General features: G+C 44.2%; 1 protein-coding gene across 1 annotated transcript; it reads left to right on the top strand.

The window, feature by feature from the left end:
• The first annotated feature begins 1,944 nt into the window (after window positions 1-1,944).
• On the top strand, window positions 1,945-4,087 carry LOC122013946 (transcription termination factor MTERF8, chloroplastic-like). The gene is made up of 2 exons (XM_042570155.1): window positions 1,945-3,005; window positions 3,955-4,087. Exons 1-2 carry the CDS (start codon window positions 1,945-1,947, stop codon window positions 4,085-4,087), a joined length of 1,194 nt encoding a protein of 397 aa, XP_042426089.1.
• The last annotated feature ends 12,702 nt before the right edge of the window (window positions 4,088-16,789 follow it).

The raw sequence follows: 16,789 nt of genomic DNA, 5'->3' as shown, positions 1-16,789 counted from the left end.
TCATCAATGAAATTTTGCTCTTCCAAATCATATATTGCTCCAACCTTTGCATCTTGTGTCCATTATTTGAGTATATATTTATCCGACAAATGAAACACTTAGTTGATACGAAAAAAACTAACATATGCCTGCATGAAGTGTCATCAAACTCAAATTTGCTACAACTAGAGGATATGTAGTTCCTTTGTTTGTCATTCGTGAGGACCTTTGGTTTGGAGGAAGAATAACTTTGAAAATTCATCACATGGTAAACCACTAACTCAACTCCTATAGATGTTTGTTGCACATAATAATCATGACTCTCATTCATTTCACTTTGAAACTCCACTCATTTCTTTTTCATGTACAATCTAACCATTTGAGTTTTCATTGTCCAGTTTGTCTTAATCTAGGATGCTCATTCATATCATTATGCTTAGTAACTAACTCATTTTCTTTAGTATCTCAATTCCCTATTGAAACGGGTGATGAAATCCATTAAAGAGTTTGTATTTAAAATATATCTATTGAAAAATGAATATGAGCTTTCAGATCTCTGACTACTTGACATTTAAGCATAAAATACACGGCTAAAATATGTTGGCATCCACTTGTGTTGCAATTCATATATCAATGACAATCAATCATTTTTCTCTATGTTAGCACACTTGATAACATCTTTCTGTTGGTGTAATTTGTACTAACAGTTTAACTTAGATTTTGATGAATGACAAGTGAGTTAAGTTATGTGTTATTGTAATCTAACCTTGTTATCAAGTGTGTAGGGTTGACTAACTTAACGAGTCAAGAGGACCTAATACTAGGTAGGAAGCTTAGTAAGGATGTTTGATTTTCGAGTGGTGAAGTCCGGATGTGTAATTCCGGCAAGAGATCGGGATGTGCGATTCCCGAGTGGTGAAGTATGGATGTGCGATTTCGGCAAGAAGACTTGGTGGGTCTAATTGACGTCAAGGTGGTAACTTGACATACGGTAAGTAAAGGTAAGTTACTGGAGGAGAGTGACTAAGTGAGAATGTGTTCCGATTTAGGGGGCAATAGGTGTTGGTCCAATTTAGGTTCATTTCGAAAATTTGAATTGAGATCCTGATTAAATCCTGGTCAGAAAGATAAGGTCCAAGTCATAAATTTACTTCCATCTCACTAGACCTGGCTTATTCAGGCCGAAGTCCGGGCATTCTTTGATGTCCACGAGCAAGAAGGAAGCCATCCTGGAGGCGTGCACCTGGAGATGACCGGGCAAAATGTGACCGAGTGCATTGGTGGATCGCGCACTGTCACTTTTGATGACCTGTCTTCGCGCTACCACACCCACTGTGACCCGAGGCTGAATGCTTCCCAGTCACTTGAGCTGGCATTCATCATCGCTGAGAGACTGCGAAAGAGAAGGATCGCTGCTAAGTCCCTCAATCCGCTCAAGCAGTTGGACTCTTGGCCTAGCCTGTGATGTGGGAATCGGATGTATATTTTTTTTTGTCTCAGTTGGAGGTGTGGTCTCACTAGGAGATGTCAACTTGTTATTTACTATGAGCGTTTGTAGTATTTATCTAAACCTAAAGTTAAGCTTGTTCTGGCATGGAAATAAAAGGGCAAAAGATTGAATGTTGTGTGCATGTTGCAAATTTCTTGCAGTCGAGAATGATTTGGGGCCAGATTTCTTTACAGAAAGAAGAATGATTTGTTTGTGGTTGGGAAAGTTAGCTATGGACAATCAATCAGGAGAAGGTTGCTTGGGTTGGGTTGGTGAAGCGCATTAAATTTCAGCACAAGGTCTAGACTCAAGTTTGTTCAGCCATCTAAAAAAAATGCACCACTTGGTTCCTATAATTCTCTATCAGTGCACACCCGAACGCATGCTACACAGAACATAAAAGGGAAGTAGGGTTTTGCGGGGTCTCTATTCGGGTCGTTTTTAGTCCTTGGGTTGTCGCTTGACGGACCGACGCGATGCTTCAATCCCTGGTCCGCCGCCATGCCTTCCTTCCTTCGACCCAACTCCACCGCGTCTTCTTCTCCACCGGCGCCTCCGTCTCCGCCTCAGGCGCCACCGCTTCTCCCGATCCCCACTTCCTGGTCGAGTACCTCGTGGATACATTCGGGTTCTCCGCCGACAATGCTTCCAAGGTCTCCAAGTTACTCCCTCGTATTCAGTCCACCGAGAAGCCCGACGCCGTTCTTGGATTCTTCAGATCTCAGGGCCTTGATGGTGCTAATCTGAGAAGGATACTAGCTTGGAAACCAGGATTGCTCTGCTGGGATGTGGAGACGAACCTCGCTCCGAAGTTTAAAATTTTGCGCGAAATGGGATTATCTGAATCCGACATCATCAATGTCGTTCGGATGCACCCTATGGTTATTGGCTTCAAGAGCCATAACACGCTTCTCCTCAAATTGAAGACTTGGGAAAGTTTATTTGGATCGAGGGAGATCCTCCTCAAGAATCTCCGGAGGAGTGGATGGTTTTTGTGCAGCAACTTTGAGAATGTAGTGCGCAACATGAACTTCTTGCAGGACGAATGTGGTATTCCTGAAGACCGGGTTTCTTTTGTCATTAAAAACCACCCCAGCTTCATCGTGCCAAACCCTGATGCCCTCCGGGCTCTAGTAGATAGAGCTGATGGGATTGGAATTCCCCGTGGATCCGGGATGTACCTCTGGATCCTTTTTGTGCTGCACGGGGTCAGCAAAGAAAAATTTGAGGCCCAAGTTAAGCTCATGAACAGTTTTGGTTTGTCGAACTCTGATTTCAATACTGCAGTCCAGAAACATCCAACTTTTTTATGGAGTTCCACAGAGGCATTGCGGAGGAAGATGGAATTTCTTATCAAGGATGTCGGGATTGCACCTTTAGACATTGCTTACCACCCGTCGCCTTTAGGATTAAGTTTGGAAAAGAGGTTGATTCCTCGATTTCGTGTGATGGAGATATTGAAATCTGAAGGGTTATGGGAGTCAACAAACAAGCTACATAGATTTTTCTTATTGTCTGGTCCAATCTTTTTGCAGAAGTATGTGCTCCCTTACCAAGATAAATTACCCAAACTGCTTGAAGTCTTGTGAGTTGTAGTCTCGAGTTCTAGGGAATAATCCAAACTGCCAATGAATGCAAAGATTTAGATAGGTTTGTTTTTGATGGATAAACAATGATATTGAACCATTCTTGTTCTAGTTTCGCATATGGTTTACGTATTACTTTCCTAGTTGATCAATTATAAATGTTAACTGCTAATGTAGACATGAGGATGCTTGTTTTTTCCAAATTCCTTTTTACAACCCTTTTGACTTGCAAAACACTTATTTTAGGAAGTTGTCAGTTGAACTCCTCTCAAAGTAGAAGACATTGTGTCTTTTAAAATGTAAAAAAGGTGTTCTGTTTTCCTTTTTCTTCATCTGCCAAGGTTAGTGAAAAATCACTTTCCTTCTATTAAATCTATCCCATCTGTGAATATTCTAGCTAGAAGCTTCTTTGTCCAGCTTCATTGAAAGTCACTCTTAAATTTCCTTGTTTGTTAATACAAAATTATAGAGTCTATTTCTAAATGTTGTCAATTACAAATTGTTACTTGTATGTGAAGTATTGTTTGCCTGAGTTTCTTCTAGTATAGTTATTTGAGTTGTAAAGTGATCAAAAATATCTTATACTACTCAAAATTAGCCGGGGCAATCGCCAAGGCAACTTTGTTATGTTGTCCATCTCATACTTATCTGCCCTCTTGACTAAGTGCTTGATCTATTCAACTGCTTAATCTACTTAGGTCAAGCGGCTTAGTATAAATATCGAGTAGGCTCGAGTGTAGCAGATAGATGTCTTCACAGATTTATCCTCTGCTGCAAACTGCAGTGTTCTTCCTCTTTGCAACGAGCTATTTATTTTCTATCTTCTTTTAACACAGTATTCCTTAAACTCATTAATTTTATGTGCTTATTTAACGAGCTATTTACGTCGCCTCCCTCCAGCGCTGCCTCCCTCATCACCTGCGGCCTCCCTCTAACTCCGTCTCCCTCCCGCGATCTCCCTCCAGCGCCGCCTCCCTCCAGTGTCGCCGACCTCCCTCCAGCGTCGCCAACCTCCAGCGCCGTCTACCTCTAGCAACCTCCCTTACGCGACCTCCAACGGCCTCTAGTGACCCCGAATTCCCTCGCTCCCCCTCGAGATTGAAGACCAGAAAATTTCTTCAAAAGATCTCCATGTTTAAGTGGCGCAGAATTAGATTTTTGCATGATGGGGCCTCCGCTAACTAGTGAGGTGCTAGAAATTAGTCTTGCAAAAGAGAGAGAACCAGAATAGTTATATCGGCCAGAGGCATTCGGTATGATAGTCCCTGAATTAGAAGCTGCACTTTCAAATGATGTGTTCCTTGAAGGGGCATTTAGAGGTCTAGATTTTCTGGATTTTTCCACATGTAGTTTGATGCTGTCTGGAATCTGAGTCAAATGGACCGCCGGGTGAGATGGATGGAATGTTAACCAAGTTGCAATGCCTCGGAAGAGGGTATGCTGAGATGACTTCTATGTTGACCAGGTCTTCAGAAGTCCCCTGGTCAACGCTACTTGCAGCCAGCGATCGGGTTTCCCTCGTCCCTGGTACCCCGAGGCTCAAGGTGGATCCAACGAACATATAAGTAACAAACTAATACTGGAATAATAAAATAACTGGAGAGTGAGTACGGTAACGTACCCTGGCCTAGGGGCACCCTCAGATGGGACGCTACTCGAGTTGTCATGACCTGGAAGAGTATATGAATGCATCGGACGAGAAGCTAGATCTGACGACGCAAAGTCGGACGCGTCACAGAACCGGAAGACGAGCTGTAGGTCTGGAGATAATAACGGCATGCAAGCCGAGATAAAACACCGACATGCAGACCAGGATAAGACATCGGCAAATGGGTCAGGATAAGACTTCCGCATGCAGACCGAGATAAGACACCGGCACGCAGGCCGCGATATGATTTTGGCACGCATGCTGGGAAATGACAGCAAAAAGAACACTAGACACAAAACATACAGTCCAAAATACATCCACAACTCAAAGGCTAGAGACTGGTCAGATCGGAGCATAATGGCGATAGTGGCCCAGAGACCTGATCGATGGCGAAAACATATAACAATATGGATCGAGAGCCGGAGAACCGGACCGACAAATCTGCGATGGAGGTGGACTGTGGAGCGGGTAACGATGCTGGAAAATATAGGGATGGTCGATGGCGTGCCCCACCAACGATAAGGGTTGCGACAACTAAGAAGGAATGGACGAGGTGTGCGAAAAAAGAGGGAAAAGCGACTGTGGCGGTGGACTGCAGTGCCGGTAGCGGCTCTGATAGCAGCAGTAGGAAGAGAGGAAGAGGAGGGTAGTGGGTTGTCGGCTCCAGCGACGTTGGTGGCGACTTGAGAAGGCGACATGCGCAGAGCTACAGACGAAGGCAGCAGTCGAGATGGAGAAAAGAGGTGGTCGGCCTTGGGGGCAGCCGACTTTGGAGGAGAGCCGAGGCGGTGATGTCAGCGGTCTACGGGGAGAAGACCTTCCCTTTTGTGTGCACCTTTGGCGGTGACGACGGGAGGAAGAGAGGGAGAGGAGCGATGGCCGACTTTGGCAAGGAGAGGAGCGCAAGAGAGAGATGCTGTGGTCGATGTCGCGAGGAGAAGGAGGAAGGGGAGAGACTGTGGTAGCCAACAACCATCTCTCGAGGGTGGCGCCGAGGGAAGAAGAAGCGGTGGCGGCGGAAAAACCCTTAGCGGCAAGGCGAGAGAGCGTGAGAGAGGGGCGACACGCGTAAGCAGCGAGAAGAGGAGGAGGTGGTGACCGGAGGAGGAGGGGGAGAGCCGCTACCGGCCGACGTCGTTGGCAAGGAGCACGTGGACGAGGAAGAAGATCTGCCTCCTGGTTCCTGTTGGCGGCGGCGAAGCAAAGCCCACCCTCCCCTGTTGCTACAGTATTCTTCCTCTTAAAACCCTCCACAGTGCTTTTACCAAATTACCCCTCCTTCCCCCTTTAATTCCTCCTATGCCCCTAACCTATATCTACATCACAAGCCTCCCTTTCAAGTCTAGTCGAAGGAGGCGCAAGTCTGACTGACTAGACCAAGCCCAAAATAGAATCGCTACCGAGCGCGGAATCATATCGCTGGGCTTGTCTTATCACGTCGAATGAGTAGCTGTGGCGATGTCGAGCAAGTGATTCAAATAGTATCGAGCGAGTGATGAGAAATAGTGCGGAGCGCATGCCGAGCAAGCGATCGATAAGATGCTGAGGGAGACCGAGTGATATCGAGAAGACGCTTGAGCGATACTGAGTAGAGTGATCGGGCGATTATGCAATTGACAAGTAAAAAACTAGCGCCGGCCGAGAGACGAATGCGGGGCAAAGCGATAAGCGAAACACGAGCAACGGGTGCATGACAGAGCGATAAACGAGACACGGACGATGAGTACAAGGTGGAACGACGAGTGAGTCGCGAGCTATGAATGTCGACCAGGCTTTGAGTGTCGAATAGAATGACAACCAACCTAAAATTTGATCGATCATCTGAATGATACTCGGGTGATAGGGCGACTGCCGAGCGGGTCGGAAGACAATGGGCGAGCTATTGTCAAGCGTGCGAACGTAAAAATGTCATCTGAGTGACAATAAATCACGACCAGGAAATAAAGAGATTGATGGACGAGTAAAGCCGTGAGCGCGATCGAAAAAATATTGACCGAGTGACAGTAAATCACGACCAGACAATAGAGAGTAAAATGAGTGCGCGAAGCCATGAGCGCGACCGAGAAAGTGACGATCGAATGACAATAAATCGTGATCGGGTAATCGAACAATGACGCCTGGGCAATAGGGAGAAACCCAAGCTGGCGGAACGACAACGGGCGAGCGGTGACAAGCGCGCGATGGAGAAAAAATGTCAAGCGATAGACTGATCGACATAAAATGAGTAGTTGGGTGGTACCAATGAATGGTCGAGCACACGACCAAGCAACAGCAATGAGCGGAACATGAATGGCGAGTATCGGGCAAAGCAACGAGTGAGCAGTGAGGTTCGACCGAGCAACAACGGCGAGCGAAACACTAAGGATGAGTGACAGACAGAGCGACGAGTGAAGTGAGTATGACGTGTGCCAGACAGAGCTGCGAGTGAGCGATGAGTGTCGACCAAGCAACAGCGGTGAGCGAAACGCTAAGGATGAGTGTCTGGCAGAGCGGCGAGTAAAGTAAGTATAACGAGTGCCAAACAGGGCTGCGAGTGAGCGATGAGTGTCGACCAAGCAACAGCGGTGAGCGAAACGCTAAGGATGAGTGTCGGGCAGAGCGGCGAGTAAAGTAAGTATAATGAGTGCCAAACAGGGCTGCGAGTGAGCGATGAGTGTCGACCGAGCAACAGCGGTGAGCGAAACGCTAAGGATGGGTGCCTGGCAGAGCGGCGAGTAAAGCGAGTGTGATGAGTGCCAGGTAGAGCTGCGAGCGAGCGATGAGCACCGACCGAGAGGTCGTTGGGCTTGAGAGCATGCTCACTTATAACTCGCACTGGGGCGAGAGTCTGAAGGTCTGAGTAGGATTTGATCTGGAGACCTGACCAGGAAACAATCCAAAGGCCTAACCAAGAAGCATTCTGGAGGCCTAATCAGGAATTGATTTGGAGGTCTAACCAAGAAGTGATCTGGAGGTCTGACCCAGATTTGATCTGGAGGTTTGACCAAGACTTGATCTGTAGACTTGACCAGGAGTTGTTCTGGAAGCTCGACCGAGCATTGATCTGGAAGCCTGACCGAGAGTTGGTCTGGAAGCTCGACCGAGAGATCGTTAGCGATACTTCGATCTGAGACCGATGGTGATACTCTAGTCCGAGACCAGTGGCGATAACTCGACCCCGACCAGGGGATGATAAGCCTTGAAGCTCATAGAAGTGGATCCCGTAGCAATATGAGGGGGCAAAGCCTTTATCATACCTGATGGCGAAGTGATGCTAACCGGCTGGCTTGAATCCAAAATGTCTGTACAGTTAGTGAGAGAAATAATGTCGATCCCTTGACTCCCAAATGTCCGCAGAGTCAGGGAGAGAATAATCTGAACCTTGACCGTCTAAGGGAGTGAAGCCCATAGCCATATGAGGGAGTAAAGTTCATAATACTAGAAGGAAGTAGAGCACCACGAGCCTAGGTAGCAGAGCCTGTAGACGTAAGAGGATGCAAAATAGGTGGAGGATGCAGAGCATATAATAATAATAGAGTAAAGCGCTTATAATAGTAAAAGGATACTGAGCCCCATGGTGAAGGGTGCAAAGCCTGTTGTAGTAAGAGGATGCAGAACCTCATGGTGAAGGGTGCATAGCCTATAACACATCGGATCGGGGAGCTGGGCCCCTGGTCATTGATTGGAGAGTAAGACCCTTAGCCTGTAATCAAAGAGTGAGGCCCTTAGATCCTGATCAGGAAGTCGTACTGTGAGTCAATGATCGGGGAGCTGTGTCCCTAGTGTAAGAGGGGGGAGCTGTGTCCCTAGTGTATGAGTGGGGAGCTGCGCCCTTAGTGTCGGATCAAAAATCGAAGGCCCTAGTCTTTGATCAAGGAACTTGGATCTTACTCTCTTATCAGGGAGCTATAGCAGCTCCTATAACCATAAAAAGGGAGCAGAGACGTACCTGATCGGGGAGCCGTGCCAACCGACTAAGGGTTTGTCTCAGTCCCTTGACTCCCAAATACCCGTGGAGTCAGGGAAAAAACATAATGGAAAAACTAACCTGTCGACCAACTGAAGTTTCACTCGATCCCTCGACTCCCGAATACCGGTGGAGTGAGGGTAGAAGATAATATGTTCGTTGGGATCCTCTGGAACTGTGATAATGGTAGAGAACCTCCCAACGTCGTCTATCTTCACGTCCCAGAACAGGTGGAGAAGATTCCCACAAACGACTCCAAATTGATCCTGTTCAGAATCTGAGTCAGATGGACCGTCGGGTGAGGTGGATGGAATGTTGACCGAATCGCGATGTCCCCGAAGAGGGTATGCTGAGTTGGTTTATATGTTGACCAAGTCTTCAGAAGTCCCCTGGTCAACGCTACCTGTAACCAGCGACCGGGTTTCCCCCGGTCCTTGGTACCCCGAGGCTCGAGGCGGATCCAACGAACATATAAGTAACAAACTAATACTGGAATAATAAAATAAATGGAGAGTGAGTACTGTTGGAATTTCAAGGTGTTTTAATGTGATCAAACAAGTTAAACTAGGTCCTGTTTGGTTTAACCCTTCTGTCTAAGTGTGCAGGAGCTTAGGAATATAGGAAGTCGAGCGGAAGGTGCGACTAGCGAGAAGGACAGCACGGGAGAGAGCCGACGGGTTCGGTGCGTCCGAGGGACGAGGTGATCGCGGAAGAGTATACCGGTCGACAAGAAGAACGTACGCGATGTTCGAGGGACGAGAAACCGATAAGGAAAGCTGCTCGAGGAAAAGGCCGGAACTTGGGTTCGAGTGAGCCCTATTCCGGATGGCCGAGATCATCCAAGCTAGCGGAATCAGAGCGGAAGACCCAGACCGAGACGAGCTGAACCGGAGCAGAAGAACCGAACCACAGAAAGTCAACTTGGTTGACTTAATGGTCCGGGCGCCCGGAGTTGGTCTTTATCCAGATCTGTTAAAGTTTTATCCCCCTAGGGTACCCGGAACCCCTTCGAGGCTCCCCGACCAAGGCTATAAATATAACCATGGTCCAAAAGCTTTTCAACAATCACAAGTAATTCAATTCCAGCACTTGTACGCTCCATTTTAGAGTTAAGCTTCTATTTTTTGTGCGTCAACATTGTAAGAGGCTTCTCCGCCCAGAGGAGATCTTTTCTAGTACGCTTTTCATCTGCCTTGGATTAACAACCTATCCGATTGTAACCAAGTAAATTGCGAGCCTCGGTTTTTCTGTTCTATTTTGTTTATTCTATTTGTGCAAGTGTTTTAGTTGAAAATCCGAGAAAGGGATTATTTTATTTTGCAGGGTAATTCACCCCTCCCCTCTTGCCGGCCTCCAAAAGGACCAACAAGTGGTATCAGAGCGAGGACGATTCAGAAGGACTAACCGCCGACCGAAGCAAGCAACCAATGGCCGGACCAAGCATCGTTCCACCAAAATTCGAGGGGGACTTCGCACACTGGAAGCGTCGTATGGTGGTATTTCTAAAAGCTGATTTCAAAATTTGTCTAATTATAAAATATGGTTTTGTAGCTCCTACGAATCAGAATGGAAAAGAAAAAAAAAGAGCCTTTGGACAAAGAAGGAACAAAATGATTCCGTTGCAAACAACCGAGTGGAATATCACTTGCTGAGCGTGCTGCTGCCTCAAGAAGTCAACCCCATCGAAAGTTAATCGTCGGCCAAAGAACTCTGAGAAAAATTCCTGGAACTCCACGAAGGGACATCCGAAGCCAAACTTGCAAGGAGAGACATACTTTGGAACAAATTGACGAACATCCATCTTGAAAGAGGTGAGAAAGTAACCGATCTACACGCAAAGGTAAAAGAGTTAATTATCAGACTCAAGAATCTCGGTGAAACGGTAACCAACCGGGACACCATACGCTATGCACTCAACGCTTTTTCCAGAACTCCAGAATGGACATTAATCATCAACGCCTACTACATTTCAAAGGACCTGGAGGTAAGTACCCTAGAGGAGTTATTTTCTACTATTGAATTACATGAAACTAGATATGCAGGGATACAAAGGAATCGAACCAGATAATGGCGCTAAATGCAACCAAGAAGGATGAACCTGAGTCGGATTCAGAAGAAGATCAAGAAGCATATATGGTAAGGAATTTTAAAAAATTCTTTCGATCTAATAAATTTAAAGAAATGCAGAATAAGAAGAATTCAAGAAATAGAAGAAGGCTTCGTTGCTACCAGTGCCAAAAAGAAGGACACTTAAAAGAGGATTGCTCATAACTCAAAAAGGACAAAGTCAAGATAACCAAGAAGCACAAGAATCTAAAAGTTACTTGGGACGACACTTCATCATCTGAATCCGAAGTACAAGAATATGTCGGACTAGCACTGATGGCGAGCTATGAAGGGCAAAGTACATCGAAACCCAGCATCGATGAAGGGGGAACGACTTCAGATGAATGCAGTGAAACAGGAGGAGAGTCAGGCTTCAAGTCTGATATGGTAAGTGAGGTATGTCTCCTACCTCCTAATCGGCTTTATTTCTATATTAAAGTTATGACAAAGTCTATGTATAAATTAAAAAGTGAAAAATACTAAATTAAAAAAATGAGAACTTAGAAATAAAAATAACTTTAGCAAAATCTTGTCTGATAGAGGATTTTGATAAAATAAAATTTGAAAATGAAAAATTAAAAGAAGAAATTGAAAAATTGAAAAACTCTACCTGTTCGAATGTTTCTGCTTTTAGAAATTATAGAGGATTAAACTGGTACTATAGGTTTCACCAAAGTCAAATCAGAAAAATATCAAAAGGCTATATACCTAGAAAATATTTAATTAATCCTGTAGGAAGGAACCTCTACAGGGTTCCAAAAACCTGTTTAACTTAAACTGTTAATTAAATTTAGCGTTTTCAGCGAGAAAATTGAACAGTGAATTTTTTATAAGGCTTTGTCTAAGAAAGTGGTTGTTGCTCCAATACCCAAGAAGGCCTAGTGTCTCACCACTGCCTGAAAGCTAAGTATTGAAATAAACAGTTTAATTGACTAACTGAAAAAGTATTAAAATTAAAATTACTTAATGCTTTAAAGGGTTACTCAATTTGTTTTAAAAAATATTTTCAAAAATATTCATGTCTACGAAAACTTAGAAAAAAATTTTTTGTTAGAAAATCTTTCCGCAACAAATTTAAAAATAAAAAAATATATATTCTTGCCTTAGAAATTTTTTTACTTAGAAATTTTTTTCTAAAAAATTTTTTTCTTAGAAATTTTTGCTTCAACACTTATGAAAATTTCTTATTTTGAAAATTTTGAAATATACCTCAAACTTTGAAAAATAATTTTAAGTTATTTATTCCGTTGCACAAATTTTTAACTTAGAAAATCAAACGTTTTCCAACTTACTTAGGTATTTTTTACTTGCCAATTCCTTTTAAAAGTTTAAATTACCTTAGATTTATTAAAATAACCTCAATTTTTTTATGTGATCTTAAAATTTCTTTCATTGAGAAATCTTACTTATACTTATTTACAACATTATTTGTTTTTATATTATGTTTGTTTTACCCTAACTTAACCTGTGTTGCTCACATAAAAAAGGAGGAGATTGTTGGAACCCCAAGGTGTTTTGATGTGATCAAACAAGTTAAGTTAGGTCCTGTTTGGTTTAACCTTTCTGTCTAAGTGTGCAGGAGCTTAGTAACACAGGAAATCGAGTGAAAGATGTGGCTGGCGAGAAGGACGGCACGGGAGAGAGCCGACGGACTCGGTGCATCCGAGGGACGAAGTGATCGCGGAAGAGTACACCGGTGGACGAGAAAAACGTACGGGACGTTCGAGGGACGAGAACCCAGGAAGGAAGACTGCTCGAGGAGAAGGTCGGAACTTGGGTTCGGGTGAGCCATATTCCGGATGGCCGAGATCACCCAAACTAGAGGAGCCGGAGCGGAAGACCCAGATCGAGACGAGCTAAACCAGAGCAGAAGAACTGAACAACAGAAAGTCAACTTAGTTGTCTTAATGGTCTGGGCGCCCGGATCCATTCCGAGCGCTCGGAGTTGGTCTTTATCTAGATTGCGGTCAAACTGCGATCCGTGTGTTGGGGATAAAGTTTTATCCTCTCCGGAACGCTCGGAACCCCTTCGGGGCGCCTCGACCAAAGGCTATAAATATAGCCTTGGTCCAGAAGCTTTTCAACAATCACAAGTAATTCAATTCCAGCACTTGTACGCTCCATTTTAGAGTTAAGCTTCTATTTTTTGTGCGTCAACGTTGTAAGAGGCTTCTCCGCCCAGAGGAGATCTTTTTTAGTACGCTTTTCATCTACCTTGGATTAACAACCTCCCCGGTTGTAATTAAGTAAATTGTGAGCTTCGATTTTTCTGTTCTATTTTGTTTATTTTGTTTGTGCAAGTGTTTTAGTTGAAAATATGAGAAATGGATTATTTTATTTTGCAGGGCAATTCACCTATCTTCTCTTGCCGGCCTCTAAAGGGACCAACAAGTACGGTAACATACCCTGGCCCAAGGGGGCGCCCTCAGATGGGACGTTGCTCGAGTTGTCATGACCCGGAAGAGTTATGAATGCACCGGACGAGGAGCTGGATCTGACGACGCGGAGTCTGACGCGACATGGAACCGGAAGACGAGCTACAGGTCCAAAGATAATAACGACATGCAAGCCGAGATAAAACATCGGCACGTAGATTGGGATAAGATATCGGCAAACGAGCTGGGATAAGACTTCGACACGCAGGCCGAGATAAGACACCGGCACGCAGGCCACGATATGATTTCGGCAGGTAGGCCGGGAAATGACAACAAAAAGAACACTAGACACAAAACCCACAACCCAAAATACATCCACAGCTCAAAGGCTAGAGATTGGTCAGATTGGAGCATAATGGCGATAGTGGTCCAGAGACTCGATCGATGGAGAAAACATATAACAATACGGATCGAGAGCCGGAGAACCGGACCGACAGATCTGCGATGGTGGTGGACTGTGGAGCGGGTAACGATGTTGGAAAATGCAGGGATGGTCGGTGGCGTGCCCCACCGACGATAAGGGATGCGACAACTGAGAAGGAATGGACGAGGTGTGCGAAAAAAGAGGGAAAAGCAGTTGTGGCGGTCGACTGCAGTGCCGGCAGCGACTCCGATAGCAGCAGCAGGAAGAGAGGAAGAAGAGGGCAGTGGGATGTTGGCTCTGACGACGCTGGTGGCGACTTGAGAGGGCGACATGTGCGGAGCTATAGACGAAGGCAACGGTCGAGATGGAGAAAAGAGGTGGTCGGCCTTGGGGGCAGCCGACTTTGGAGGAGAGCTGAGGCGGTGATGTCAGCGGTCTACGTGGAGAAGACCTTCTCTTTTGCGTGCACCTTTGGCAGCGACTACGGGAGGAAGAGAGTGAGAGGAGCGATGGCCGACTTTGGCAAGGAGAGGAACGCAAGAGGGAGATGCTGTGGTCGACGCCACGAGGAGAAGGAGGAAGGGGAGAGACTGTGGTAGCCGACAACCATCTCTCGAGGGTGGCGGCGAGGGAAGAAGAAGCGGTGGCGGCGGAAAAACCCTTAGCGGTGAAGGCGAGAGAGTGTGAGAGAGGGGCGGTGCGCGTAAGCAGGGAGAAGAGGAGGAGGTGGTGACCGGAGGAAGAGGGGGAGAGTCACCGTCGGGCGACGTCGTTGGTGAGGAGCGTGAGGACGAGGAAGAATATCTGCTTCCTGGTCCCTGTTGGCGGCTGCGAAGCAAAGGCCACCCCCTGTTGCTACAGTATTCTTCCTCTTAAAACCTTCGACAGTGCTTTTACCAAATTACCCCTCCTCCCCCCTTTAATTCCTCCTTTGCCCCTAACCCATATCCACATCACAGTTCAAACATCTTGCCTAGTTCTCCTGATTTTTTTTTATATCTCCACCTGTATATGGCATAGCTGTTGAGCTCATAACTGGAGTTTTCTCCTTTGGTGGCTCAGGTCGGCCTAAAACATACAAGCCATTGCTTAGCTGATGGGAAGGAAATCTTGAACCCATTGGGTTTTGAAGCTTTCTCAATTTTCTTGACAAGCTAACTGTAAACGAATAAGTGTAATTCACACTGACTAGTGGTGGAAAGTTGTAATAGCTGGAAAACTCATATCATGTTCCTGTTGTAGAGGGTAGAGCAGCTTTCTCAATTTGTAGGTTTTTGTAAAATTTGGAAGCTGGAGATTTTTGATGGGCTGGATTTTGTGAAAATTTATGGATGAAGAATCAAAATCGTGGTGGAGCTGATTTGAGTTTGCTTCTTTAGTGTTAAACTAAAATTCATGTTGATTAGCTTGTAAATATTTGGTTTGGTTCTCAGGATTTTAGTGTGAATGTATTGATGTGGGATTTGTAGATTTTGTGATGATATTATTTTATGGTGATAAGTGGATGAGATTTGGTGTATGGCTGACATTATGTTGGTTTGCTATATGGTGATTTATTTACATTAATTGGAGGATTATATTAATATTTGTAATTTTCTTGTCACCCAAAGTTGATGTATTTGTCTACTTCTGAGAAGCTACAGAAGCATTAATTGAAGGATTACATCTGCATCTGTTTCTATGCTTTGATCTATATAGTTTAGTTTATGCCTTTCCCAATTGTTTGAACAGATAGATGGGAGAAATTTTCCTCGCAAAGTGTCTTCTTTTTTGTTTAATTATGGACTTGAATTTAGCTCACTTTAAAATATCCCCATTTAACAATCTTCTTGCAAGGCCTAGATGGCTTGGTGTTAATTTCCTGCTAAAAAATGCACTGTTTATTGCTAATGTATACGGCTTTGGTCCATGATTTATGTTTTTGGATGGCTGGGATAGAAAACCATTCAAAATTCACTAGCTGGAAAAGTAATTTTGTCATTGGTTAGTTGCCCTTATTTCGCTTACCAAAAATAATTAACAACATTTTTTTTGGTATTTTGTTTGGACAAGATTTTATGTTCAACAAAAACCACTTATATTTCTCTAAAAAACATAACTGTTTTTCGTTTTTTTTACTTATGTTTGCTACTAATGGATGTAGGGATGTCAACTCTCCAGTTCCATCCAAGCATAGTATGTGACATCCTTTTTTTCAGGAAAAGCACATGAAATGAACAATGGTATCGGAACATACTATGACATCCTCTTTTTTAGGAAAAGCACATGAAATGAACAATGGTATCAGAATGCCAATGTTTTCTGTGATAGATAATTTGGATATATCCACACTATAAACTAGGTTTACTTTGAACTGATGGATCATATTCAGATACAACTTGTAAGTTAAGTTTGCAAGCTGCGTGTCTTGAATTGACTCTCTCTCACTGGATCAATAAATCCTTGCCCTACATTCATGAGGATATTTAGTGATACACTTACAAATCTTGTGCAAATTCTGTAATATTATCTTTGTATCGATTACAACCTTACAAGCTATTTCATAAATCAATCCAAGTTACTCGGCTAGGTTTTTATATGTTTCAATCTGACATTTGTGACCCCCATTCATGACATCCAACATGTTTTCCCTCCTTGCAATATGATATAAACATTGTTGCAGTATAGACAATAAAAAATAAGTTTACACTATGATATTTATGCATTTGGTGTATGTACAACCATTCTCGGTATGCATTTGTTACATCTAACATGTTTCATTTGTCTTTCAACAGGCTAATTGAAAATAAGCTTCTCTACACTCTGCAACAGGAACATGATATGAGTCTTCCGTGTCACGCCCCGGAGGAGTCCCTGCCCGAAAAAATTTTGGCAGCATTTCCCCTGTACGGCGGACAATCTGAAACTTTCTACATCACCATATACCTCAGCCACATGCGGCTGGAATAATAATAACAATAATAATAAACAAACAACCACACCATCCACACAGTTTATATCAATTTCAGCCTTTGGCTGACACAACCACGTAATTTAGTAGTAAACAAACAGAACAGTAATACGATGACTCGAAAACAACCCTACTCATCTACACCCATAAAGCTCAAAACATATTCATACTCCACTACACTCGTAAAACTCAAATCCGACGATAAAACCAACTTACCTCTTCTGCCATCTAGGCAGGCATGTAGTAAAAGTAAATCCAAAACCAAATCCATCGACATCACAAAATC

Source organism: Zingiber officinale, chromosome 8B (genome assembly GCF_018446385.1).
Source record: "Zingiber officinale cultivar Zhangliang chromosome 8B, Zo_v1.1, whole genome shotgun sequence".
NCBI classification, from domain to species: domain Eukaryota; kingdom Viridiplantae; phylum Streptophyta; class Magnoliopsida; order Zingiberales; family Zingiberaceae; genus Zingiber; species Zingiber officinale.
This window is presented reverse-complemented; position numbering and strand designations above follow the sequence as displayed.

Excerpts from the sequence above, each read along its gene's own strand:
- LOC122013946 (XM_042570155.1), top strand. The coding sequence starts at position 1,945 with ATGCTTCAATCCCTGGTCCGCCGCCATGCCTTCCTTCCTTCGACCCAA. Across the intron at positions 3,006-3,954 it reads GGTCCAATCTTTTTGCAGAA|CGCTGCCTCCCTCATCACCT; the intron begins GTATGTGCTCCC and ends GCCTCCCTCCAG.